A 27,058-nucleotide genomic window follows, 5' to 3' on the forward strand; every position below is an offset into this window, starting at 1 on the left:
TGCGTGCGTGCGCGCGTGGGTGCGTGCCTGCGCGCGTGGGTGCGTGCCTGCCTGCCTGCACAGGTTAGGTCATGTCTCTTTTTGTCACCTCCCACTCGGACCAGACTAATGTCACTCTGCCTGAAAATACCCTGGCCTTAACTGGGACACTAAGTGAAACCAAGGTAAATTATACAAAGTAAGAGTTTGTACAGTATGTGCACGTACACGTACGTGTCCCACATGTGTGCCTGTGTCTTCACAATAGCAAAGGAATGGACAGTGGTACGTTAGATAGTCTCTCATGTGTGCAGCAGCAGGTAGTATGGTCACACACGCATAATGTGACCCCTCCAGATAAACCCATCCTGCCACAGGTTTTTATTCACACACAGAGCTCTGCATAGACATGGCTACATCAACAAGATGTATGTTAAAGGAGAATTCCATACTAAAAGGCTTTCTTACCTTTCTTTGTAGTTGTTACGTCCCCACCAAAGAGGTCCAGGTGTTATTTTGTGCAAAAGCTCCTTATTGGCTATTTCCCCTACCATAAGCCCTAAATGAATTGCATTGAATTGAATGGGAATTTAATGGTGCTATGGGGTGTTGTGCTAATTTGCTTATTTCCATCGCTCAAAATTATAATTTCTTTGTATATATCCTCTCTTCATAATGTAAATAATATCCCAAGCGGCACACTTTACTACTTCTTTCGATGGAAATAAGTGAATTAGCACAACACCCCATAGCCCCATTCAATTCCCATTCAATGCAATGCAATTCATTGAGGGCTTATGGTAGGGAAAATAGCCAATAAATAGCACAAAAAAACACCTGGACCTCTTTGGTGGGGACGTAACAACTACAAAGAAAGGTAAGAAAGATAAGAAAGCATTCTAGCATGGAATTCTCCTTTAATTCTCCACCAGACTTTAGATCAACTAAAGCTGGCCTACAAGCCTAAAGTACCAACTAAACTTCTTTCTAAATAGGAGGCCCATTTTAAACTTTGTGCTGTTCGTTGACAAAGTACACGTTGTTACTAATGTTATTTACATACTGCACAAAAACACTTGCTGTGTGTAGAAGCCGACCAATTTCATATAGCATTGCTAACCCTCACCTCACACAAAACCAGACTGATGGCTATACTTATAGCCATTGTGTAAGTGTACAGTACAGTACAGTACAGTACAGTACAGTACAGCACAGTACGTAAAGGTATAGTTCATGTTCAATCACGATGTAAGTGGGTGTGACATCACATGGCTGAGTCAATGCTAAGTTAGGGTCCTGTGGGGCATTTTAGGAGCAACTCACTGGACTGTTAGTTCTCACAGCTATTAAATAAACTTCACTGGCAGTCAACCGTTGTGTGTGTGTGTGTGTGTGTGTGTGTGTGTGTGTGTGTGTGTGTGTGTGTGTGTGTGTGCGTGCGTGCGTGTGTGACAAGGGTGAGAGTGTGTGAGAGAGAGAGAAAGCAAGAGAGAGAGAGAGAGAGAGCGAGGGAGAGTGGGATAAGTGAGTGAGACTTTGGGAAACTAGTTGTATTCTGAGGCGTTCTCAGCCCATGCTAAGCCAGCTGTCTTTTCCAGCGTGGGACAGGAGTGAGAAAATTACACGTGTGTGTGTGAAACGGTGAAATGTATTCCACCTGGGGAAGTTGAACCTGCCAGAGGGTCCACAGTGCACATCTGGCAAGGGGGTTTATCCTGGCCCGCAATTGGTGTTTTTCACCATAGCCATAACACACAACGCCCTCTCCAGCTTTCACTTCTCCATTTGACAGTCTCTCTCTCTCTCTCTCTCCCCTCTGTGCAATATACTTTGCTTGGCATGAATGTTACAATATCGCTGTGGTGTTCAAGTACAAAGGGCAGAGAAACAAAGCATAGACATTTCGACGGTTTCTTAGACAGTACACATGACAATACATGAAACAGAGTTTTGAGAAACAGGAGAGATGAGACAAAGCTGAAATGATACGGGTCATAGTTGATTTGATTTGGTTTTGGGGTCATGCATACTGTATGTGTTCCTATTTTCCGCTCCTCCTTTTGTCACAGTGTGTGTGACTGTCTGTTTGGCCATTCACCCAATTGGCTGTATATCTTGCTGCTCAGAATCCTACTGATTCTGGTGACCCAATTCATGGGCTTTCCTCTTGCACCAGTGCACCACCCATTAGGCTAAAATGTCCACTTTCACACAATATATCTCAAACTCAATTAGCCAGATTGCCGTACTTGCTGACAAGTGAGAATATTGGTGGATGAATCCTACAGATTTTGCTAATTCCATGGCCTGTCCTGTAACATCACCCGTAGTGTTGGATAGTTGGATACAAAGTTAAGCATTATTATATTCCATCGTACAACCGTGTTGCTTGAAGGAAATAACAGACATTCAACTGAAAAACTGAAAGTCTTTTAGGACCAAAGGTCCAAAGGTAAACCTGCATTTCCCATCTCATCGATTCGAAATATCTTGGGAGACAAAAACAGCAAGTGGTGTTGAGTCAACGGCCCCTTCTCCCATCCAGCAGTCACAAGACCACAGGAATATGGGATTTGGGTGTAATAGTGGAGGATGTTTTTCTTGGAGATCGAGTTGCTGGCATCTCATGAGACCTTGCATGTTCCAGAGAGCAAGAGAGAGAAATGTTATGAAACCAGCTTTCAGCAGGACATTATGGCCGTCACCAGGTCTCCCCAGTAAAGCTCCACCCAGTCTTTTGTTTCCCAACCCATGCTGCTCTGCATGGCTTGGAAGCTATACTGTATCAGTAGTTATCTTTTACCAATCACAAGTATCTTTGGCGTGAAAAAAGTAATACGTTGATTTTAAGTGATTAAAGGAGGAGAGGGGAGTGGGTAGAAGAGGAAGAATGGCTGCTTTATGTAAAACCTAAACAATAAAGCATATTTGAGTCACTGAAAGTCGATGTCAAATATCTAATGGGAGGGGCTGGCATATGTTCTGAATTAATCTACAAAATTACTCCCTGCCCAGCCTAGGGCAGTCCGAGTACACTCACAGGCAACAGTAGAAATGTGCTTTGAAAGTAAGTTGCAGACAATTGTACAAATTATACAAGCATTTATTGAAGTTCCATGCAAGCCAGTCGCATTTCATAACACAAGGGGCTTTACGAAAATAGTGACTGTGTCCCCCTTTTCAACTGTTTTTCTTTTTCATTATCACGTATCATTTGTCACATTTTATGAGAAAATCTAACAAAATGAACAAAAACAACAAATAATGTTTGTAGATACAGTATATGATAAACATCCACTTCAACACATGATATAAAACTTTTCATTGAGGCGCTGCTCAACACTGTACAAAAACGATGCTGAAATTAACTACATCACACTGAAAATATTGTATTCTTGCTTGCTTTCTGAAGCACCTGAAAGACAGAATGACTGTAGTAGTATAAAATATGCAAATGTTATCTACTTCCTCCAAATGGTGCAAATGACAGTATTCAGAGTGCCCGCTCTGATACGTACAACACTAAGATATGAAACAGTCTTTCATTTCTACACTTTAAAGAACCCATAAAGTGCCATCAATTACAAATTCATGCGTCAATATCTATAATGTCAAAAGTTAGTTTTCTAGTGTGCCCTCATACGTAGTAGTGCATGGATAGGTTACATAGGTAAACCCTAAAGAACATTACAAAAAGTACCATCATGGTTTAGATGGGAATGCCCATTTAATGTATTGTTTTGGTGGCTTGGAGACAACCCTCATACATTCACTTCTTGGCAATAGATCAAAGTCAATAATCTGTGAAGTTCAATCATGGTTACAGTACATCCTGCTTGTGCTTATAGACACTGTATAGCACATACCGTATATAGCTTTAGTTTAGGGACCATCCGGGACAATTTCATTAGTTACTGTGTGCCAGTGACGGGCAGCCCAAGTATGCATCTATTTCCCCTAAAAAGAGTCAATTCCAAGTCAAAGTCCATCCATACACTGGGGAGTCTTCCTTAGTCATCACTGGATTCAAAAAATGGGACAAAATGGTGACATTGGCAGCAGTTCTATCACCTCATTCGTCCTTGTGGTTCTCCTCACATTGTTATTTCACCATGTCATTATATCAGGTGAGCGTTTCATCTGTTCTGAAATGTAAACGTTGCGTTTTAACACTTGGCCATTAGGATCTGCAACGATTTAACGAGAAGATCTGGGTCGCATCATCACCAGCCAATGCGAAGATGTCTTCAGACCACATCTCAATTATTTATGGTATAGTGATTCCCCTCTCTCCAATATTTCTATCTAACTACTGCCTCTTGGAGCCAGCGACTGGTGCGTCTCTCCGAGCACGTTGCTGAATACTGGTCTGATCCGGGATGTATGGTAATCCTGGAGGTCCAGGGGTTCCTGGTGGCCCAGGTGCTCCCACAGGCCCAGGTTTGCCCCGGGGTCCAGGCTGCCCATGGATCCCGGGAAGCCCTGCCTGGCCTTGGATCCCTGTAGGTCCCTTGGGTCCGGGAAATCCGTTTTTACCAGGAACGCCTACGTCGCCCTTCTCGCCTCTGTCGCCCCGTGGACCCGGCTGGGCCAGAGAGCCTTTGGCTCCTTTGATCCCCGCCGCTCCTCTAGCGCCAGTGGGGCCCGGTTCCCCGCCATCACCCTTCGGTCCGACGAAACCCTTCTCTCCAGTGTTCCCGCGGCCCCCAGCAGGGCCCCGTTCGCCCTTGTTCCCGCTCAGACCCACAGGTCCCCTGGCTCCAGTCTCACCACGGTTCCCTTTAAGGCCTGGTGGCCCAGGAGCACCTGTGATGGAAGAGGAGAGAGTACTCTGCTTGAATTCACTAATATGTGTGAGGTGTTCAAGAGCAACTTAACATCCTGTTTCAGCTTGAACAAGCCTCATTCACATGTTAAAGAAAAGCATCTGAGGTGAAGTCGCCCCCCAGAGTCTCCCAACTCGCATTGGGTGCCCCTCCTGGATGGGCATATATTGTGCAAAAGGTGGAGTGTGTTTCAATAATTGAGATTCCGTTAAAACAAACCTGTTTCTTTCCACCTTCACCATGTGGCCTTTTGGTTTGATTGTGAAGGTGGCTGATTCAGAGCCTATGGCACCATATCAGGAGGCCCATGTGAAATCGCACGCAAATTCCACCCAGCCGGTATGCCCGCCCGGTTGCCCTTTGTTGGACTGTACTCCGAAGGTGTGTGGACTAAAGTGGAGCATCACCAAATACCTTTCCTTAATTTTCAACCCATAGAGGGCAGTATTACTTTGATTTGCTCTGGAAGTGGGGAGACCAACGCCTTTAAGTTTGTGTAGAACACTCCAAATTGGGACCAGAATGGATTGCTAGCCTTATAGAGTGGCTGCTTGTTTGTTTTTGTGTTGTCTTTTACTTGCTGTTCTTTAAACACCAGCACCTAGTGTACCTAACCCTATATTCTGTCACAATAGGTGAACTTGAAAATTGGCAAACATTTGGTGAAAATAGCAGATCTACAAACTCACAATGTTGTGAACATGTAGATCGGCTAGTTTCACTGATGTATCGGTGTAGAGAGAAGAAAAAGGAGGAGACCAACTATGGACCCCTGGGGGGCCCCGGTCAACAAATAAGAGTTGAAGTGGTTACCCTGTACCTTTTAGTATGGTGAAGTTCTTGATGAGCTGGGTATGGTGTACGTCCACTAGCTTCATCTCCTCCATCACCATGGACAGGTTCCACACGTCCATGTCCAGACGGACATTCAACAACTTGTACTGCTGCCTCAGCGTGTCGGCCAGCTGCAGGAGCAGCAACACTGTACTGTTCAGGTTCTAATGAGGAAAACATTATGGGGCAGAATGAAGAGGAAGCATGGAAGACGTTTCAAAACAGTGCAACGTACTGTACAAACAGTTCTCTCTTCTCCTCAGACACCGTAATATCTTACAGTAAGTGCAACTCCGTCTAGCATCCATAGAAATATATCGTCGCTGCCGGGTAGTAACCGTATGTCCAGAATAGTTACTTGTCAGGAAATGGAGACAAATCGTGTACTATCCACGGAAGAGTAAGTAATCAATCCATCCATGTAATGCATTTGTTCCATGAAAATGTCTACAGCAGGGTAAAAACATGGCAGGCAGGCCACATAAAACTGACAGCATGCAGACTACACAGTGAGGTAAGCTACACAGCTGCAGCTAATCCAATTAGTAAAGGGTGTGTTATGTAGGTGTGTTGCATGTGCATTGACAATACTACAGTCTAGGCTTGCACACCCATGCTCTGGACACACCTACAAATAACACACACGTTTTAATTTATTAGCTGCAGCTGTGTTGCATGCTTACTAACCTAGTAACCTTCCATATTTTTTATCTGTAGTTTTTAACCTGAACTGGAAAACAAACTACAAAATCAGGCTGCAGTATGGCAGTGGTTATCAAAGTGGAGTCCAGGCCCATGGGGACCCTATGGTTCCATGAGGGTGTGTTATATTCCATGTGCACACTCTCAGAGACAGTTATGGGGGTGCTTGAAATTAAATGGTTTGAGAACAACTGGCCTAGGGTGGTTAATAAAATAACATTGTGTGGCTCCAACCTGCAGGTCTTCTGCGTGGCTGCCCAGGCGAGTTTGACAGGACGAGCTCTCCATGTTGATGTACTTGTACATGCTCTGGACATGGCTGACCGTGGCGTTGATGCTGGATGAGATGGTGTCGATCTCCATGTCGATGGAGTTCAGGCGGCCATCTATAGTGGAGAAACGCTCCCCTGTGCGGTTCTCATAGTACCTTTTGAAAGACACACACAATAGTGGGAAGCCATACATACATTTGTTCTCAAAGAGGGGGTTCATTCTACTGGGGACCCCCCCAGTAGAATGAACTAATATAGCATCAAAACAGTTTAAACACTACTCTACCCTAGTTTATCAAATAAAATAAAATACAACTTTATTCATAAAGCATTTATTAAAACAACAGAGATTAGCCAAACTGCTACATGCATATTAACAAATACCATGGTTATTTGAGAATAGCCACGGTATATGTATCAGGTGTAAAACACTGTAAAATCCAGCGTTGATTTAATTTCTATAGTAAAAAAAAACGTTTTTTTCCCACATGGGTCACACAACAAGGTTTTGTTGCTGTTACTGTTGTGTGTGCGTGCATGCGTGCGTGCTACCTGGAATGATAGTGGAGGTCATGCATGTTCTCCTCATGTTCATCCATGAAGGAAGTAACATTGTCCAACTGCATCTGTAGGTTCATCACCTGGACATTACATGCGCACACACACACACACACACACACACACACACACACACACACACACACACACGTTCAAGCATGTTCCAATACAATCTCACAATGCGTCACTCTATGCAAGGTTGTGAGCTTGTAGATTTCCATCTTACAATGGCGTGAGCTGCAACAGACTCTCACCTGCAGGGTGAGATCGTGGACCATCTCCGATGACATGCTGATTCTCTGGTGCGTGGCCGAGATTCCACTCTGGATGCTGCGCACGGTCTGCGTGGTGCTGCTGGAGTTGGACTTGAGGGCGCTCAGCACGCGGCTGTAGTTCTGCCAGTCTACGGTCATCTTCTGGAGGACTAACGTCTCCTCGTCTGCCTTCCTCTGCAGCGCGTCTATCCACATGGCACTGACACATGACAGAACAGTACAGTTCATTTAACTCTGACGGTTGATGACTACAAGTATTTGGGTTCATATATATCTTCTTCCAAAAATGACGTTCAAACTAGGAAGGGTATGGCGTGGTCAGCCTGCAATGACATGCATAAGATCTGGTCATCCCAGCTTAGTAAGAGGTTCAAAGTAAAAATATTTAGGACGACTGTCGAGCCGATTCTACTCTATGGCTCCGAGACATGGACACTTTCAAAGAAATTAGAGAAAAAATCTCTCTTGGAAGAGCTACCCATCGATTTCTCTATAATATACGGGAACCTTCCCTGTGTTTCTTCCAGGTTTCTTCACTAGTCCGATCCAGAAGAACACAGTTTGCTGGCCACTGCTACAGAGCTGATCATGAGGTTATATCTACCCTTCTTCTCTGGAATCCTGCCTCAAAGCAGACCAGAGGTAGAAAACTGTTGTTCCCTGATGTCATCGCTAGGGACACATGCATCAGTAAGCAAGAACTGGGGATGGCAACGAAGGACTGGGAAGTCTGGCGTGGCTTTGTGAAAATCCATGATCTCGACCGTGGTCGAAAAATGATGATGTACAAATCGAATGTGCCTCTGTGGTTCTCAAACTGGGGTCCATGGACCCCCTGGGTCTCTGGTTTTACTCTCTGCATTATCTCCTCACCAACAAAATAGACAGTTTCACAAGTCTACTAAATCTGAAGGCTCCTTCAGATTGCTCCTACAGATGTCTAGACATTTGTTCAGAAAGGGAGGTGAAATAACCTGTCCAATCCTGAAGGTTTTTCCGATCTCGGAAGGAGCATCTATTGACCTTAATTCTCTTATGGAGGTCCCTGGCATAGACTATATTTCAAATAGGGGTTTGTGGCCTAGTACAATGTCAATGTCCAGGGTCGTTGACATGAAAATGTTTTGAGAACCACTGTTCTAATCTATGATATCCTGCTGGCAATATTCATTTATTAATCTAATCTAGAATAGATGTTCATTGCTACTACCTGAGGGCCACAGTGGTGTTGACCTGCTGCACGGTGGCTTTGAGGTCGTACTGGTCCTGCAACAGGGTCTTCATCCTCTCGTCTGTCTCCTCAATCACGTCCTTCCATCCCTCCACCTGGCCCATATACCTCTCCACAGACTGATTGAGGAGTTTGATGGAAACCGTGTGGTTCTGGAGGTCACGGGACAGACGGCCACTGGCAGTTTTCAGTGTCGCCTCAGTCTGAGACGCCTGGTCCAGAACCTGGGGAGAGCACCGGGACGAAGGGACAGGAAATTAGGGAGGGAAGGAGTGAATGAAGGGAGAGAGGTGGCATTTATTTTGAGAACAAGTTGATTGTGTTGATTGGTTGTGTATTTCTCCACTCTGCTTTCTTTCTTTTCAAAATCTTTTCATTCAGGTTTTTTGTAACAGAAGCCCATCCACTCTGCTTTCGAAGGAAGCATGCAGGAGCCGCTTGGAAGAAAAAGGTGCCGCAAATCAAGCCATTAACATGATTATATGTGCACTGTACCTGTTCCTGTCCAAGTATCATCCTCTGGATGTCTTCAAACTCTCTCTTCAACCGGCTGATCTCATCGGTATAGTGACTGACATCCAGACAGCCTGAACAATTAGTAGTGGAACTCAGGTCTGGAAGGGAGAGAAGAAGGGGATTCAGGGGAGGTGGAAAGTAGAAAAAACATGACTAAATGTCCCCTATGAATTCCTGTGTCAAGTATTGCCTTATATTACTTTTGCATTACAAAAATGAATCACAAGAGGACAAGCTATAACATTAAATGGAAATGCGTTATTGGTTTTAAAATAAAATGTTATGAGCCAAAATGTCAATGGCATGTTGAAACACAAACCTGTAGCACCTGTCACCTTCTACACGATATTTGAAAAGAAAAGCGCTAGCAAATTGTAGACAAACTAAATTTATATAGGAGCTTTAAAAACACTACAGTGTTTTTCAAAGTAATGCATTACTATAGCTAACAGTAGTAATATAAATAGAATGTTATTATGTAATGCTAATGCATCATTACTTATGTAATACCAAACACTGTTTTGTTAACACATGTGCATTGATTTCCCCATGCCTCGTCCTACCCTCTATTCCCTGCTCCACCTTGGTGATCTTCTGGTGGTAAAAGGCCTCTTCACCAGATAAGTTGTCTACTTTTCTGAACACTGTGGAGACACAAAGCAAATAAAAGGTTCATTAGAATCACAATCAGAATGTGTTTATTGGCCAGGTTTGCACACATGTATGTGACTTGTGAAGAAAAAAGAATACTAATTATTATATAGTATACTACAGTAAAACATATTTTTATAGGAATAATTATCTAACTATAAATGCACCAAGTCTCTGTGTGTCTGTACGTTTGTCATCCACGTAACTCTAGAACCGTTCACCCCTTTCGACACACACGTTCCACACCCCCACAGGGAGTGCAGTGCCCGGTGTCGAGTCGGTCGGAACCACGGTTGTCCAGAACCGCCACAAAAGGCCTCTGCCGGGCCAGACTCCAGCATATCGCCACAAAATGCCTCTGCCTGGGCCAGACTCCATATATAGGTATAAAAGGGGATACAGCTGACATCACTTCTGACATCACAATGACTTGACCAGCTCAACAGAATGATAAATTGGCTAATAGATGGCAGGCATGCCTGACACAGAAATCCATAAGTCTCTGTCTGTGTGTGCGTGTACAGTTGAAATCCTGTTGTAATGTAAATGTTATGGGCAGGTCGTCCATCCCTGGGTCGGCAGTTCGATTCCCGGCTCTTCCTGTCCACATGTCAAAGTGTCCTTGGGCAAGCCACTGAACCCTACTGTACATTGCCTCCAATGAGTTGGTCGTGTGAGCTTGCCACCATTGGTGTGTGAATGTGGGAAATGAGGACGCTGGTGTCGACTGTTCGCCGCTTCACCTCCCAATGTATGAATGAGTGAACCATTGTAAAGCGCTTTGAGCACTTGAAAAAGCGCTATAAAATGCAATTCATAATTATAAATAACAACAATAATAGTTTGAGTCATTCTTTATCTTTTTTATAGGGTCCCGAGACTCACTGTTTTGATACCTCGTGTTTCTCAACCGTATGCAGTCCTTTTCCCCAGATAGAAACTTTAACACACAAAAGAAAAAACACTTGGAAGATACACGGAAAAGAAAAATAAAGAAAGACAAACATATAAATGTGGTGGGTGTTGCATTGCAAGGATTACTGAAACCGTCTCAAAAATTCATGCAATGAGTTACATGTCGCAATATACAGTAAGACGTTAGACGTCCATTTCTTCCAGTTCTCCACATAATTTGTGTACAGTGTATAATGCAGCATGTGTGTTGACGGGAAGAATGCAATTACTGAAGTGAAAACAGGAAGTGAAACTTAAACTATTGACAACAAATCACATCAGGTTTCCATTATGGAGCAAACAGAAACAAAACGCTGATGGATGATGGTTTGGCCAGCTGGCTGGGACCAGCTCCAAAACATATTTCCCAAGGGAGCAACAACAACTATGTTGTGCGTGTGTGTGTGTGTGTGTGTGTGTGCGTGCGTGCGTGCGTGCGTGCGTGCGTGCGTGCGTGCGTGCGTGCGTGCGTGCGTGCGTGCGTGCATGTGTGACTGTGTTTACATGAGTGTCATTAAGGGCTTAGATATGCTTACATCAAATGTTTGTGCATGCTCGCATGTTTACATTTGTTGAAGTGCACGTCACAGATGCAAATGTGTTTGCACTGGTAGTGCGTATGAGTCTATGACCGAATGTCTTTTTTTTTTAAAGGCCCTGCTGCATTCTCAGGGGCTTAATAAAGAACCCTGCACCATGTTAGTATTCATAAATGCTCCCACATGCACTCTGCATAGCACCTGCTACTCTGCATTAGTTCTCTACTCAGGTGACGCTGAACATGGTTGTCACTTGTAATGGCAAAGCTTATTGAGGAAGTGCACTCTTATGAAAGCATAATATTAATGAGATTATCAAATTACAGCTCGCTTGCAATGCCACATGTTGTGAGCTTGTAGATCTGCAAGAGCTGCTACTTTTGCAATTCGCCATGTGATTGATTATAGTGTAGTCGTATAGGCTACTGTAAGTGATATTTGTCTGTAAAAGGTTTTCTAGCTCTTTAGTGAACATAAAAAAAACCATTTGGTCGGGATACTATTGGATTTTATCCAATCAGGAGAGAGACCCACAAAGGCCCATAATTGCCAGAGTGGTGCCAACTTGGTGGCTATTAGCTACCATCTGCAGACATGAAGAAAAAAGAATGATCACTATTTGAACATGTTTTCTTTTAGTTCAAGGTTCTCATATTTAGGCTGAAACAAACAAGTAGCATGTGTGACCATGGCTCTGCGGGGCAAAGCCAAATCAGGCCTAATGTGGCAGATCAAACTAGGAAGCTCTAAATGTGCCTGTTCACTGTGTTCAGAAAGTTGAAGATTTATTAAGAATATTTTCTTGAGGAATATATTTGACCATTGGAAAACAGATATTGGGGTGATATGGACATTTTCAACATTTTATTGTTGTGTGAGTTGTGTTTGGGTGCCTGTTTGTGCTTGTATATGTACAGTATATGTAAGGGAACATGGTGTACATTACAAACATTATATAATGTGTAGGAAGTTAGAACCAACAACCAGAATGTCCCCCCGGGCATTAATAGAGTGTTGTTCTACTGTAACTATCCTATTTGTGCATCTTCATGTAAGCATGAGCTCATGTGTGTCTGTCTACAATACATGTACTGTATGCACTGTATGTATGTTCTGCCTTTCACAAGCACATTTTGCTTGTTTGTGTTTATGTGCCTCTGTGCAGTGCATGCATGCGTGCAGCGGAATCCAGAGTCGCTCTACCAAATTCCTTGCAAAGCGTCCACTGAGATGTCTGAACTCCTATAAAAAAATAGAGATTTACAGCTTCCAAGACCAATAACAAGGCAATGTTAATGTGGAAAGCATCTGTTATGGTGAAGCAGCTGTCAGGTAAAACATGGTGCTCTGCAGCTCCAAACTACAAACTCTGACTGCTAAATTTGTTTAATCTCTATGCGGTTAAATGGACATTCTTTAATTCATTAAAACATCCACAATTCCACATATGCAATCACTTTAAGTGCTATTAGCTATTACCCTAACATATCACGGGAGAAACCTACTGTCCAGAGATGTTTTAAAACATCTGCTATAATCCAAGTTTCTAAGAAAACACCGGCTACTGACAACAATATTGTTCTGTTCACACACTTTCTTTGCCAAAGGAGGTGTATTCTCTTTAGATTTATTGTGGGGCCTTTTTTTTTTTTTTTTTTTAAGATATTTTTTTTGCGGCTTACGCCTTTTATTGATTTTTTAAGGGACAGATAGTAGGCTGACAGGAAACGGGAGAGAGATGGGGGGATGACATGCGGTAAAGGCCGTGTCGGGTCCGGGAGTCGAACCCGCGGCACACCGCGACTGGATCACCAGTCCGGTGCCCAGACCGTTACGCTACGGCCTGGGCTTTGTGGGGCCTTTTTATGCCCTTATTGAAAATACTGTACGTAGACAGGAAATGGGTGAGAGAGAGATGGGGAGTGACATGCAGCAAAGGCCGTCGGGACGGGGATTCGAACCCGCGATACGCTGTCAGGCTACAATGGAGCCTAGCCAGACCACTGGACCAGCGGTCCAGGCCCCAAAGGAACTGTTTTCTGTGGTTCAATTTTGTGAAGAGTTTCCATATTTCCACTAAGTCAGGGATAACAACCTAGGGCTATAAATTCACACTTCCACAACCATTGTTAAATATTATTAAGAAGCATTTCTGTTATATTTCATCCCTGACTCTGGAACTGTTGTAGTGCGGTCAGATTAAATAGTATAACACGAGGTCAAGAGCTCACCTAGCGATGCCAGTACAGCCACGGTTATGATCAGGAAGGCAAAGAAACCATAGAGGACTTTGACGGCCAACTGGAGAGAATGGGTCTGCTGACACTTGACACAGCCACCTCTGGTACGACCTAGAAATGCAACAAAGGAATGAAGTTGAGCTCTGACGGCATATTATTATCTATTATCTATCTGTAACTAAATTAATAAATAAACAGACAAATACATGAAATGGAACAAATAGGCAGTGTAAAAATATGGAGTGTGGTTCATATTTTTCAACTCCTTGTCATTAATGTATGGTCTCACAACTGTATGTGCATGTTTCTTTAGGGCAAACCAATAAGGCTGCCAAGTGGTTTCGACCTTAGTGTTCTAGTATTATAGTGGTCCCGATTCAGTGCCTTTAAGCTTCAGAGAGAGATACCAGTAATGTGAGAGCCATGTAACCGAGCGTCAGATTGTGCCAGGTCCGATCAGTCTTTGCCTGAGCAACTAAATGTGAGGATATGTGGAGCAGATGTGGAAAGCATGCATAACTAAGCTGCCATGGCACATGCATAAAGACAGGCAAAGACTCCACAGACAAGCTTTTAACCACACATAACATCCCCACGCAAGCACTGCAGCCTCTGGATGTCTGCCATGCCTACAACACGCTACACACACTGGCAGTGAGTGGAGTGGAGTGAATACAACATTATTATTTGGCGTTACAGAATGAAGATGTAAGGCAGATGTCTCTGTCATTGTGTGCGTGTGCGTGTGTGTGTGTGTGTGCGTGCGTGCGTGCCCTACCTCTAAATGAGGGCATTTCCTCTTCTTCTCCAGTAAGGTCCTCCTCTGCAAAACAAGTCAATGTTTGTTGCACACAACACATGATATTTTGATGAATCCCTCTCAAATCTTCTCTACCAGTAGGGTGTAAGACAAGTTAACCCCAACTTGGTATATCTTGTCATAGGTTGAACCAGTTCAATATGCTCACCCATTACCCCTCACCAAATACAAACACTCATTGTTGTCAGGCTTCTATCCCAGGTAAGGATCCAAAATGCAGAACACAGGACACCAGGAATAACTTAAAGTATTTTACTTAGAAATAAGGTACACCATTACAAGGCAGGAATAAACTTAGTCACAAGGCAGAGCAAACTTATAATCCAACAAACACATGAGAGCATCAAGGGCTATATATAGACTAGGTTAATTAGGGAGCAGGTGAGGTGAGACACACAGGTGGGTCCAGGAAGTCATCAGGGCAGTGGATGAGTGGGTGTGGCACAGACTGTGGCCAGGGCTGTGACAATTGTGAAAGGTTATGGAACTCTAATGCTTATAGGGTTCATCTTCTGGGGAGTATGAATGCGCTCAGAAAGTTTAATAATTATCCATCCATTAGATTTGAGTTATCTGGTGTGCAAGTGGAAATTGTGGCTTAAGGGTGCGGCCACGGGGTCACCAAAATCAGCAGTGTTCATCCTCCAGGGAGCATGAAGGTACATCGCAAAGGACAGTGGACACATTTTGTACAACATAAAATGAGGTCTCGCAGACAGATTTAGCTGAGTTTGGGGGAAGCATAGGAGGGAAGAAGTCACTTTAGGGATTCAATCCAAGGTCAGCTTGTGGTACAGTACTGTACATGTAAGCTAGACTAGAGTCGGATGTATACCGTATGCGTATGGTGTACCTCCAACTATCAGGTTCAATTTCAGATTATTATCCCACACAGAGACATTTGTTTGGTTCCAGGGCTCCAGACTAAATACACTACGACACAACAACAACAACACATGACATCACATGACAGTAAAACAATAAACTCAAAATAAAAGCAGCAACTCCAAATCGGTAAACTTAAAATGATTTGGGGCTAAGTATTGTGGATGTGTATAACTGTACGTAACTGAGAGAAAGTTACAGTTTGTCAAATAAATATGGGGTGTAGGGAGAGCAAGGATTGCACCTCTCCAGAATGATCAACTGTCTTTTTAATCAAAGCACTGCTATAGTGCATCGGTACACTGTTGTAGCATTGAACAGAGAATAATGTGATCCTTGCCTTTGAAGAGCTGGTTCTCGTATCCACCATAGCTTTCTGCAAAAAAGGAGAAGGAGAAAGCAGAGAGAGAGAGAGAGAGAGAGAGTCAGAGTCAGGGGGTTGTTGTAACAGGGACAAAGACATGAAAAACCACATTGGTAAACGATGGTCTAGTCAAGTGCTACACGGTCTCAAGCTGGGGTGACGCCATCTCGTTGGAGCCCCTCACAAGTTTTATTACAGATGTCATAAATCATACAGAAACCAGGTCCTGCAGTCCAAAGGTACATTCTACAAGTCCCTGCGGCCCTCAGTGAGACTTAAACAACACCCAATCCCATACTGTAAAATCCACAGTACTTTAATGTGAGAGTCTACAAATGTAACCAAAGGGACCCACGCAGGTCCGTAATACCGAGAGTGTACACTGAGGATTTTACTGAATGCTGTCAAGTCACCCGGCCTGCACTATGGGGCTCTGATGTGTATTGTTCTGAGGTCATACTTGGCAGCCATCTTGTAAAAGCACAATTATATGTGCCCGGAGGGGAAAAGGGGTAGGGGTGTATTTGTTCTGTCTCTGACCAATCGATCATTCAGCTCGGTAATGGCTCTGAGCCCTGGGACAGAGAGCACCGACTGTTAGGAAAAACAGCCCCCTGGTGGAACAAAGTATGAGAAAAGTGGGAGCATACATTCTGTGTGTGTGTGTGCGTGCGTGCACCCATGCGCACTTGTGTCACACGTATGTGTGTGTGCGTGCGTGTGCTAACTTATGTTATCAGTACATGCCTATCAGACTCCAATAAGGTGAAATCTATGGAGGTTGTTGTCTGAGGGAGAGAGGGGGAATGAGAGAAAGTTAGAGTGAGAGAATGAGACAGAAAGAGAGCAGACTAGAGGGAGAGAAAGAGAGAGAGAGAGCAAGAGACAGGACTTGATCAGTGTTACAAATGATTTGATGATTTCCACAGAACCCTGCTGGGCTGCCTATGATGAACCACAAATGGCAATTTGCTTTGAAGCATGACATTAAACCATATGTTGACATTATAGTTATAATGCCAAATCATTGCATGTCATCAGCTTCACCACCAAAACAACAGTATCCAGCAGCTCAACACCTGATTGACCACATCCTCTGGCATGCGTTTTGCGAGAAGACAACTTTAAGGAAATGTGTCTACAGGAAACACACGCACGTGGGCACACACATACTGTACAAATACAGGACGAAAGAAATGGTTCGGTGAGTCGCTGACCAGTTGGAAATATGGTTCTTTGGAAAATGAAAGAGAAACATTCGCACAGTCTTCCATACTGCTGTATTTTTGTGTCATGAAAGGACAGTTCTCAGTGCCGCTTAGTACAGACTGTAGGCAAACAGCGTGTGAGAAAGAAGTGGAGACACGTACTGGGACATGATAAGTGCAGGATTAATACTACATTGTGAGCTTGTAGATCAGGTATTTTCAGTGTGTAACATGACGTGCAACCAAGTAGCCTACAAATAAATGTGTAAACGGGTAGCTGTCAGTAGAGCACTTGCCTTTGGACCACAAGATGCTGGATTCGATCCTGTGCATCGCCAACACAGCACAGTATGAGTAGCACAGCTTAGATAACTACGGCGTGCTGATAGTAGTGTTACGCTTCACCTCAGCAATCCATCTCCCAGGGGTCTACAGTACGTCTACTAGCTGCTAGTAGACCTTGAATGAATGAGCCTAGGCTATTTCAATGTGCTAGTAACTAGCACATTGAAATAGGCTCATTCAAGGCCCATACCGACAGTAAGCTACTTCAATCTACTACTTACTGAACATGTTTGCCTTTGTGGACGCTTCAGTGGCTTCGTTTGTGGTCATAATTTGCACATAAAGTGGGACGATTGGCAACACCACGGAGTATGATTTAATACAATTCTAGCAGGTCCCTGTACATATAGTAAACATGTACAGTATGACTATAACAATTAAAAGCAAATAAAAATATTATCACTCCTATTAACTGTGAAATTGGTATTTCTATGGTCACATGGCCATATCAGCACTCGAGATGACATTTCTTATGGTCATGGAGATCAGAGAGGTGGACTGGACAGACTACTGCTGTGAGGTATGCTGCAGTGATAATTTTTTTTTTTTGTTATTCCATTTCTCAATCAAAATTGCAAGATGTCTGTTTTCCAAACCAAAAGATATAAAATTGACTAAATATTTCCTGAGGATCGACATCCTTTAGTTAACTCATGCAACTTGAAGAGTTGCAACTTGGTTTGTCAAACGATAATGTCATGCAACAGTTGAAAATATGTGATTGTTGTATTACTGTATGTTATGGAATCTTTTGGAGAGCACTTATAACACAGTTAAACAACATAATGGGCCCAGGCCGTGGCGTAACGGTCTGGGCACCGGACTGGTAATCCAGTCGCAGTGTGCCGCGGGTTCGACTCCCGGACCCGACACGGCCTTTACTGCATGTCATCCCCCATCTCTCTCCCGTTTCCTGTCAGCCTACTGTCTGTCCCTTCAAAAATCAATAAAAGGCGTAAGCCGCAAAAAATATCTTAAAAAAAATAAAATAAAAATAAAAAACAACATAATGAGACAGACACAATTCAGAGTTTCAAAGTATTAAAATGTAGTATTCGAATACGGAGCCAGCATTAAAGTGTTGCAATGGAACACCATACTGACTCAACACAACTCAGTCAGACTTCAGCTTAAATACATTCCTACTCCCTCAGGGAGTAGTAGTAGTAAGTAGCCTTGCCGAGCCATGAGGCCCATAGGGCAGGAGCCTATCTCCTGTTTCAGTAGCGTGAGGCAGCTTGATGTACAAGTACAGCCCCTGGACATGTCGCAGGGACTTACTTACCCCCAATCCAACCCTTGATGCTGAGTGTCAAGCAGGGAGGCATATTGGGTCCCATTTTAACAGTCTTTGGTATGACCCGGCCGGGGATTGAACCCCAACCTCCCAGTCTCAGGGCGGACACTCTAACCACAAGGCCACTGAGCTACTCCCTCAGGGAGTAGGTGGGTCTTAACACATGAGACAATGGGAAGACCCATCCCTCAGACCACAGGTCAAATGTCAGTAAAGATAATAATGGGACAGAAAACAGCTTCTCATTGATCTCCTTAAATGTATAACTTAGTGTATTCCTCGACAATTACACGCTTTTTCGTCAAAGTATAAATTAGGGACAATAGACAAACATTCAGCTGTTGGTGTTAGATGGTGCATTTTCACAACACATCTGTTGCATTTGGTTGAATTGCATATACTGTAATATTTTATGTTTATTATAAATTGTAATATTTTGTTTTGTCTATATATTCTTTAAGGCAAAAAGGGAAAGTCTGATGAGCAAACATCTGTGTTGTGGCAGAATGATTTAGTCTAGTTGGCCAAGCACCCTTTATGCTCCTGATCTCACGCTCCCACACAATGTGGTCAAAGGGACAAAGGGGAGAAAAGGAAGCAACAAGGGATAGGGAAAGGAGAGAGGAGCGCACGTGGCAGTAACAGTGTTTATCATGATGATGATGAGGAGGAGTCAGCTGAGGTCTGGAATAGCAGATCCTAATGTACCATTTTATACCTGAGAAAGACACACACACACGGACGCCACACACACGCACACACGCACACACACGATGAATCTCACAATTTACCTCATAAGCCTGCCCTGTCCTATGGAAAAACCACAAGCATATCTGTCTCATGTCAGTGGAGCAAGTCAACCTTTCCAACACTCATGTATGTGTGCAGTGTGCACGCATGCACGCATGTGCGCACACGCACACACACGCAAACACGCACACTCCGTCACAGTCAAAGTTTAGTACTGTCACAGTACTACTACTGCTTGGAAAGAACCTGATCCACCAGGAGACCTTCTAGTCTTCAGAGTGGGAGAACTGGTGGAGGCAATATGAATAATACACCATGAAAGACTAGTAAGTGTATGCTGACATTTCCATTACAAATATGAGCACAGGTGCAGCTGCAGGAAATGTTTTGAAAAACATGCCCAACAAAATCTAATAAAATTTGAATGTGTTCAAAGTTCCTTTCAGTGGGAATATTATGTCGCTGAACCGAGAAACACTCCAGTAAAATGGATGAAGTATATGGTTTAGTTTAAATGCTGTTTTTCAAATATGAACGCTGTTTGTGTCAAATTACCACAAGGCTATTAAATGTCCTATTTTTACACCTGTATTTTTCGTTTGGATGTTGGAATTCACCTGGAAGTTCTTGATGTAACTGACCACATGTCCACCCTGGAGAAGGTTACTGAAGTGAAAATAATACTGTGGCAACATAGCTACAGTACATGTTTAAAGAAATACTACTAATAATACTGTGGCAACATAGCTACAGTACATGTTTAAATAAATACTACTCAATGTTTGACTGCTCTGTTTAGATGGAATGTGCTGGGCTCAGAACCCTGGGGACCTGCCAGGCTGTGCATAGAATATCATTAATTAAGAAACTGTGTTTTGAATAACATAAATAAGGAAGCAACTAGAACTACAGCGCTATTATCTGGTCATTTCTTGTGGGTAATACAAAGCTTCCTAGTTTTCAATGCTTTTCTGTTGAGCTCCTGTACAGGAGATCAAAGCATAAAGGGAAATGAACATACATGTACCCACATAACCAGGAACATGTTTAAACAGCATATAAGCAGATGTGACTTAGCTCACCTCATCCACCTATATTTCATCTCCCCATTATTTCCTATGGCAAGAGTTTGACAGGGAGGCGTATGGCTGGTACAGTATATATATATATAATAAAAATTATTTTACTTGAGTAAAAGTATCAATACTGCAATGTAGAAATAATACTACTAGTGTTACAAGTAAAAGTCTTGAATTCTAAATTTACTTGAGTAAGTATTGGTATCAAAATGTACGTAAAGTACACAAAGTATTAAGTACTCATTATGCAGAATGTCCCATGTCAAGTTTTCATATGTATAAAATGTATAAGAAATATTTTGAAAATAGCTTGTAGATCTGCTATTTTCAAATGGCTGAAATGTATATAGGGCTGAAGTTGTTAATGCATGAAACTAGTAAAAAAGTAAAACTAGTAAAAGTACAATATTTGCCTATGTCTGAAATGTATAGTGGAATAGAAGTAAAAGTATGGCCCGGACAGTTAGCCGCGTGTCACTCCCCAATGTCCCCATCTCTCTCCCCCTTTCCTGTCTATCTACTGTTCGCTATCAATGAAGGCATAAAAAGCCCCAAAACAAATCTTAAAGGTACTGAAAATTGGAAATACTCCTACACAATACCTCAAAATTGTACTTGAGTAAATGTACTTACTTTCCATCACTGCTTGAGGGATAACATGAAACTCTAAGGCCCTTATTTATCAACGCGGACCTCGTTGATAACTGATCATCATGGAGTGCACTAGCTATTCTGCCTGAAATTAGATGCTTGCAACCCAAATGACCTGTCATGCTGTTTATAGGTGCCTCTACTAGTCTATGCCCTGGGATGTGCACATGGTCAAAGTAAACGCAGAATGGGGTCGAGCCCAGGCGGTGGCATAACCGTCTGGGCACCCGACTGGTAATCCAGTCGCAGTGTGCCGCGGGTTCGACTCCCGAGCCCGACACGGCCTTTACTGCATGTCTTCCCCCATCTCTCTCCCGTTTCCTGTCAGCCTACTGTCTGTCCCTTCAAAAAACAATAAAAGGCGTAAGCCGTAAAAAAAAAAAAAAAAAAAAAAAAAGAATGAGGTCGAAACCGCAACTACAGATTTCATGGCCCCACTAAGGTGAAAGATCTGCATGAAGGCCCATAACTGTTTTGTCCCTGTGCCAACTGTGATATCACTATCACACTTAGTGCTACAACTGGGAGCTGTTTTGTAATTAATGCTTCTGCACGTTATTGTCTCCACCTGGCCGAAGGCATGGGGAGAGAGTATGTTTTGCACTCCGTCCATGTGTCTGTGTGTGTGAGTCCGTCCGTGTGTGTCCGTCCGTCCGTCCGTCACCAGCTAATCTCTGGCACCGTTAACTAGCTGAAATTTGCCATTGACAGCCCATACATCCAATCCAAACACAAAAGTCCTATCAGATTGTATATTAGAGTAGACAACGTCAAACTCACCAACATTGCAGCTGTATGAAAGATCCCAGATTGAAAGAGGATAATTCAAGCTTTTTGTACAGCTGCAATGTTGGTGAATTTGAGGTTTGTCCGTCTGTCCGTCCGTCTGCTCTGGTGTGTCCAGTTTGCAGCCCAGGTCCAACCCTACTATAAAATACCAAAAATGGAGTGCACAATTTCACAATTGGAAACACCTGCCAATTAATTAACTATGGCACTGCTCGTGTGAGTCACTGTCCGCATTTCCACCCACTCTCTGTCTCTCTGGGTTATAAATTATGGACAGTGACCGCGACTACATATATCCCATAGCATGTGGGTGAAAATGCTCATAAACAGCTTACATTGGGAAAAGTTAAACATTATCTTCCTCTCTCTCTCTCTGTCTGTCTGTCTGTATAATGACAATGGTCTATGTCAGTGGTCAGTGCATGTGCAATTTCAGATTGGCTGATCAATCCACTGAGGAGAAAATGAGGACAGAAAATAATCCTTAATTTTATAGTAGGATAGTAGAATTACCCTAGAAATTAAACTAATCTGCAATAATAGCTAAATCATTTTGTGTTGTCTGGTCATGACTATAGGCTCGTGTAACCAAACAACTAATTCCAGAATCTCTGAATGCTATATATACTTACAGTTACAGTAGACGCTGGAACCTCCTGAAAGCCAATAACAGAAGCTCATCTGTTTGTCATTTCTGTTCATGAAAATAAATATATTTTTGAATTTCCATTTATGCTAATCAGCAAACTCCTTTGACTAATTACATTTACAGTAGGGCAGATTTACGCAACTCCAAAGACTAAATCCGCTACATCCGCTTTACTCCCAAATCATTTTCAGTGCATCCGTTGGCGTTGCACAGACTTATTGTGTGAGTCAACAGTCTGGCTTGAAATACTAGTCATGCCAGGCTAGGTTTGTATGGTAAACAACTGGTAGCTTTAGACTAGGTCATGTCAGGCTAGGTTTGTATGGTAAACAACTGGTAGCTTTAGACTAGGTCATGTCAGGCTAGGTTTGTATGGTAAACAACTGGTGTAGCTTTAGACTAGGCTAGGTTTGTATGGAACACAACTGGTACCTTTAGACTAGGTCATGCCAGGCTATAGGTTTGTATGGTAAACAACTGGTGTAGCTTTAGACTAGGCTAGGTTTGTATGGAACACAACTGGTACCTTTAGACTAGGTCATGCCAGGCTATAGGTTTGTATGGTAAACAACTGGTAGCTTTAGACTAGGTCATGTCAGGCTATGTTTGTATGGTAAACAACTGGTAGCTTTAGACTAGGTCATGTCAGGCTAGGTTTGTATGGTAAACAACTGGTAGCTTTAGACTAGGTCATGTCAGGCTAGGTTTGTATGGTAAACAACTGGTAGCTTTAGACTAGGTCATGCCAGGCTAGGTTTGTATGGTACACAACTGGTAGCTTTAGACTAGGTTATGTCAGGCTAGGTTTGTATGGTACACAACTGGTAGCTTTAGTCATGCCAGGCTAGGTTTGGATAAACAACTGGTACCTTTAGACTAGGTCATGCCAGGCTATAGGTTTGTATGGAACACAACTGGCACCTTTAGACTAGGTCATGCCAGGTTATAGGTTTGTATGGAACACAACTGGTACCTTTAGACTAGGTCATGTCAGGCTAGGTTTATGGCACACAACTGGTACCTTTAGACTAGGTCATGTCAGGCTAGGTTTATGGCACACAACTGGCACCTTTAGACTAGGTCATGCCAGGCTAGGTTTGTATGGTAAACAACTGGTAGCTTTAGACTAGGTCATGCCAGGCTAGGTTTGTATGGTACACAACTGGTGTAGCTTTAGACTAGGCTAGGTTTGTATGGAACACAACTGGTAGCTTTAGACTAGCTTATGTCAGGCTAGGTTTGTATGGTACACAACTGGTAGCTTTAGTTATGCCAGGCTAGGTTTGGATAAACAACTGGTACCTTTAGACTAGGTCATGCCAGGCTATAGGTTTGTATGGAACACAACTGGTGTAGCTTTAGACTAGGTCATGCCAGGCTAGGTTTGTATGGAACACAACTGGTACCTTTAGACTAGGTCATGTCAGGCTAGGTTTGTATGGAACACAACTGGTAGCTTTAGACTAGGTTATGTCAGGCTAGGTTTGTATGGTACACAACTGGTAGCTTTAGTCATGCCAGGCTAGGTTTGGATAAACAACTGGTACCTTTAGACTAGGTCATGCCAGGCTATAGGTTTGTATGGAACACAACTGGCACCTTTAGACTAGGTCATGCCAGGTTATAGGTTTGTATGGAACACAACTGGTACCTTTAGACTAGGTCATGCCAGGCTAGGTTTGTATGGTACACAACTGGTAGCTTTAGACTAGGTTATGTCAGGCTAGGTTTGTATGGTACACAACTGGTAGCTTTAGTCATGCCAGGGTAGGTTTGGATAAACAACTGGTACCTTTAGACTAGGTCATGCCAGGCTATAGGTTTGTATGGAACACAACTGGCACCTTTAGACTAGGTCATGCCAGGTTATAGGTTTGTATGGAACACAACTGGTACCTTTAGACTAGGTCATGTCAGGCTAGGTTTATGGCACACAACTGGTACCTTTAGACTAGGTCATGTCAGGCTAGGTTTATGGCACACAACTGGCACCTTTAGACTAGGTCATGCCAGGCTAGGTTTGTATGGTAAACAACTGGTAGCTTTAGACTAGGTCATGCCAGGCTAGGTTTGTATGGTACACAACTGGTGTAGCTTTAGACTAGGCTAGGTTTGTATGGAACACAACTGGTAGCTTTAGACTAGCTTATGTCAGGCTAGGTTTGTATGGTACACAACTGGTAGCTTTAGTTATGCCAGGCTAGGTTTGGATAAACAACTGGTACCTTTAGACTAGGTCATGCCAGGCTATAGGTTTGTATGGAACACAACTGGCACCTTTAGACTAGGTCATGCCAGGTTATAGGTTTGTATGGAACACAACTGGTACCTTTAGACTAGGTCATGTCAGGCTAGGTTTATGGCACACAACTGGTACCTTTAGACTAGGTCATGTCAGGCTAGGTTTATGGCACACAACTGGTACCTTTAGACTAGGTCATGTCAGGCTATGTTTGTATGGTAAACAACTGGTAGCTTTAGACTAGGTCATGCCAGGCTAGGTTTGTATGGTACACAACTGGTGTAGCTTTAGACTAGGCTAGGTTTGTATGGAACACAACTGGTAGCTTTAGACTAGGTTATGTCAGGCTAGGTTTGTATGGTACACAACTGGTAGCTTTAGTCATGCCAGGCTAGGTTTGGATAAACAACTGGTACCTTTAGACTAGGTCATGCCAGGCTATAGGTTTGTATGGAACACAACTGGTACCTTTAGACTAGGTCATGCCAGGCTAGGTTTGTATGGAACACAACTGGTAGCTTTAGACTAGGTCATGCCAGGCTAGGTTTGTATGGTAAACAACTGGTAGCTTTAGACTAGGTCATGTCAGGCTAGGTTTGTATGGTACACAACTGGTGTAGCTTTAGACTAGGCTAGGTTTGTATGGTACACAACTGGTGTAGCTTTAGACTAGGCTAGGTTTGTATGGTACACAACTGGTGTAGCTTTAGACTAGGCTAGGTTTGTATGGAACACAACTGGTAGCTTTAGACTAGGTTATGTCAGGCTAGGTTTGTATGGTACACAACTGGTGTAGCTTTAGACTAGGCTAGGTTTGTATGGAACACAACTGGTAGCTTTAGACTAGGTTATGTCAGGCTAGGTTTGTATGGTACACAACTGGTGTAGCTTTAGACTAGGTCATGTCAGGCTAGGTTTGTATGGTACACAACTGGTGTAGCTTTAGACTAGGTCATGTCAGGCTAGGTTTGTATGGTACACAACTGGTGTAGCTTTAGACTAGGTCATGTCAGGCTAGGTTTGTATGGTACACAACTGGTGTAGCTTTAGACTAGGCTAGGTTTGTATGGAACACAACTGGTAGCTTTAGACTAGGTTATGTCAGGCTAGGTTTGTATGGTACACAACTGGTAGCTTTAGTCATGCCAGGCTAGGTTTGGATAAACAACTGGTACCTTTAGACTAGGTCATGCCAGGCTATAGGTTTGTATGGAACACAACTGGTACCTTTAGACTAGGTCATGTCAGGCTAGGTTTGTATGGAACACAACTGGTAGCTTTAGACTAGGTCATGTCAGGCTAGGTTTATGGCACACAACTGGTACCTTTAGACTAGGTCATGCCAGGCTATAGGTTTGTATGGAACACAACTGGCACCTTTAGACTAGGTCATGCCAGGCTATAGGTTTGTATGGAACACAACTGGTACCTTTAGACTAGGTCATGCCAGGCTATAGGTTTGTATGGAACACAACTGGTAGCTTTAGACTAGGTCATGTCAGGCTAGGTTTATGGCACACAACTGGTACCTTTAGACTAGGTCATGTCAGGCTAGGTTTATGGCAATTGGCACACAACTGGTAGCTTTGGGTATGTGCCATGCAGGGGGGGGGAGGGAGAGGGGGGGGGGGGGGGCAGCAAAAATAATTAAAGATTTTGTTTTAGCTCCACAGAAATTTCCCTCACTAATCTGAATGAAATAAATGGTATCTAAAATTAAATAGTGTTTTATTGTTCTTGAGAATGCAGCTAAAAAGTGTAATCGTGTGTAAAGCTGCAACAATGCGCTAGATTGGCTGTTGTTCAGGGTGGGTGGGCTCACTAGGCCGTGTGAGGTCAGGTGGAGAGGTGATTCTAGTGGAATAAAAGACGTGAGCAGATTCCCAGTAACATAGAACTTGGACCTGTACTCACAAGGTGACTCTCTTCAGTATTTTATTTTTTTAATTTGCAGTAGAAGTCACCGGACAACAGAAACAGACGTGTTTCGACCGCAGGCCTTCGTCAATGTGTAATTGCATGCGAGCTTACAAGCTTACACATCACAATGCGACCCCTATAGCTTATAGGCTATTTTGTGCAGGATGTTGTACGATATAGAAGTATAAATAGGGCTTAAGGTTAAAGAGAAAATAACAAAGCAAAGGCGGGATAATCAAATTAGGTAAAGATTTAATTAAAACACGTGTCATTGTCCATTCTTTATTTGAACCGTTCAGTGCACAGAATGTCAGAACTTGCAGTGCATAGGCCTCAGGTCCAGATGTTGTACAGTGGCCAGCCAGCCCACCTATCAAAACAGAAAGGGCCAGCACTAGCAAAACAGCACAGAGAAAACTCTAGACAGATACGCCTAGTACACGGCGGTTAAGTTACAGGACACTTTACAGCGCTATTCCAAA

General features: G+C 43.2%; 1 protein-coding gene across 1 annotated transcript in view; it reads right to left on the reverse strand.

Moving 5' to 3' along the window:
• Window positions 1–3,067: 3,067 nt before the first annotated feature.
• LOC310876603 (scavenger receptor class A member 3-like) overlaps window positions 3,068–27,058 on the reverse strand; it is a 29,333-nt gene continuing 5,342 nt past the window's right edge. Inside the window, exons 2-12 of the mRNA XM_083790185.1 lie at window positions 15,623–15,658; window positions 14,356–14,400; window positions 13,569–13,688; window positions 9,757–9,837; window positions 9,173–9,291; window positions 8,657–8,901; window positions 7,426–7,645; window positions 7,166–7,254; window positions 6,576–6,768; window positions 5,626–5,803; window positions 3,068–4,785 (exon numbers count right to left, since the gene is read on the reverse strand). Of these exons, the coding sequence (XP_083646311.1) occupies window positions 4,289–4,785; window positions 5,626–5,803; window positions 6,576–6,768; window positions 7,166–7,254; window positions 7,426–7,645; window positions 8,657–8,901; window positions 9,173–9,291; window positions 9,757–9,837; window positions 13,569–13,688; window positions 14,356–14,400; window positions 15,623–15,658 (1,823 nt within the window). The 3' untranslated portion in view covers window positions 3,068–4,288. The remainder of the gene's footprint in view (window positions 4,786–5,625; window positions 5,804–6,575; window positions 6,769–7,165; window positions 7,255–7,425; window positions 7,646–8,656; window positions 8,902–9,172; window positions 9,292–9,756; window positions 9,838–13,568; window positions 13,689–14,355; window positions 14,401–15,622; window positions 15,659–27,058) is intronic.

The sequence above is a fragment of the Protomyctophum parallelum genome (genome assembly GCF_964188405.1).
Source record: "Protomyctophum parallelum genome assembly, chromosome: 19".
NCBI lineage: Eukaryota > Metazoa > Chordata > Actinopteri > Myctophiformes > Myctophidae > Protomyctophum > Protomyctophum parallelum.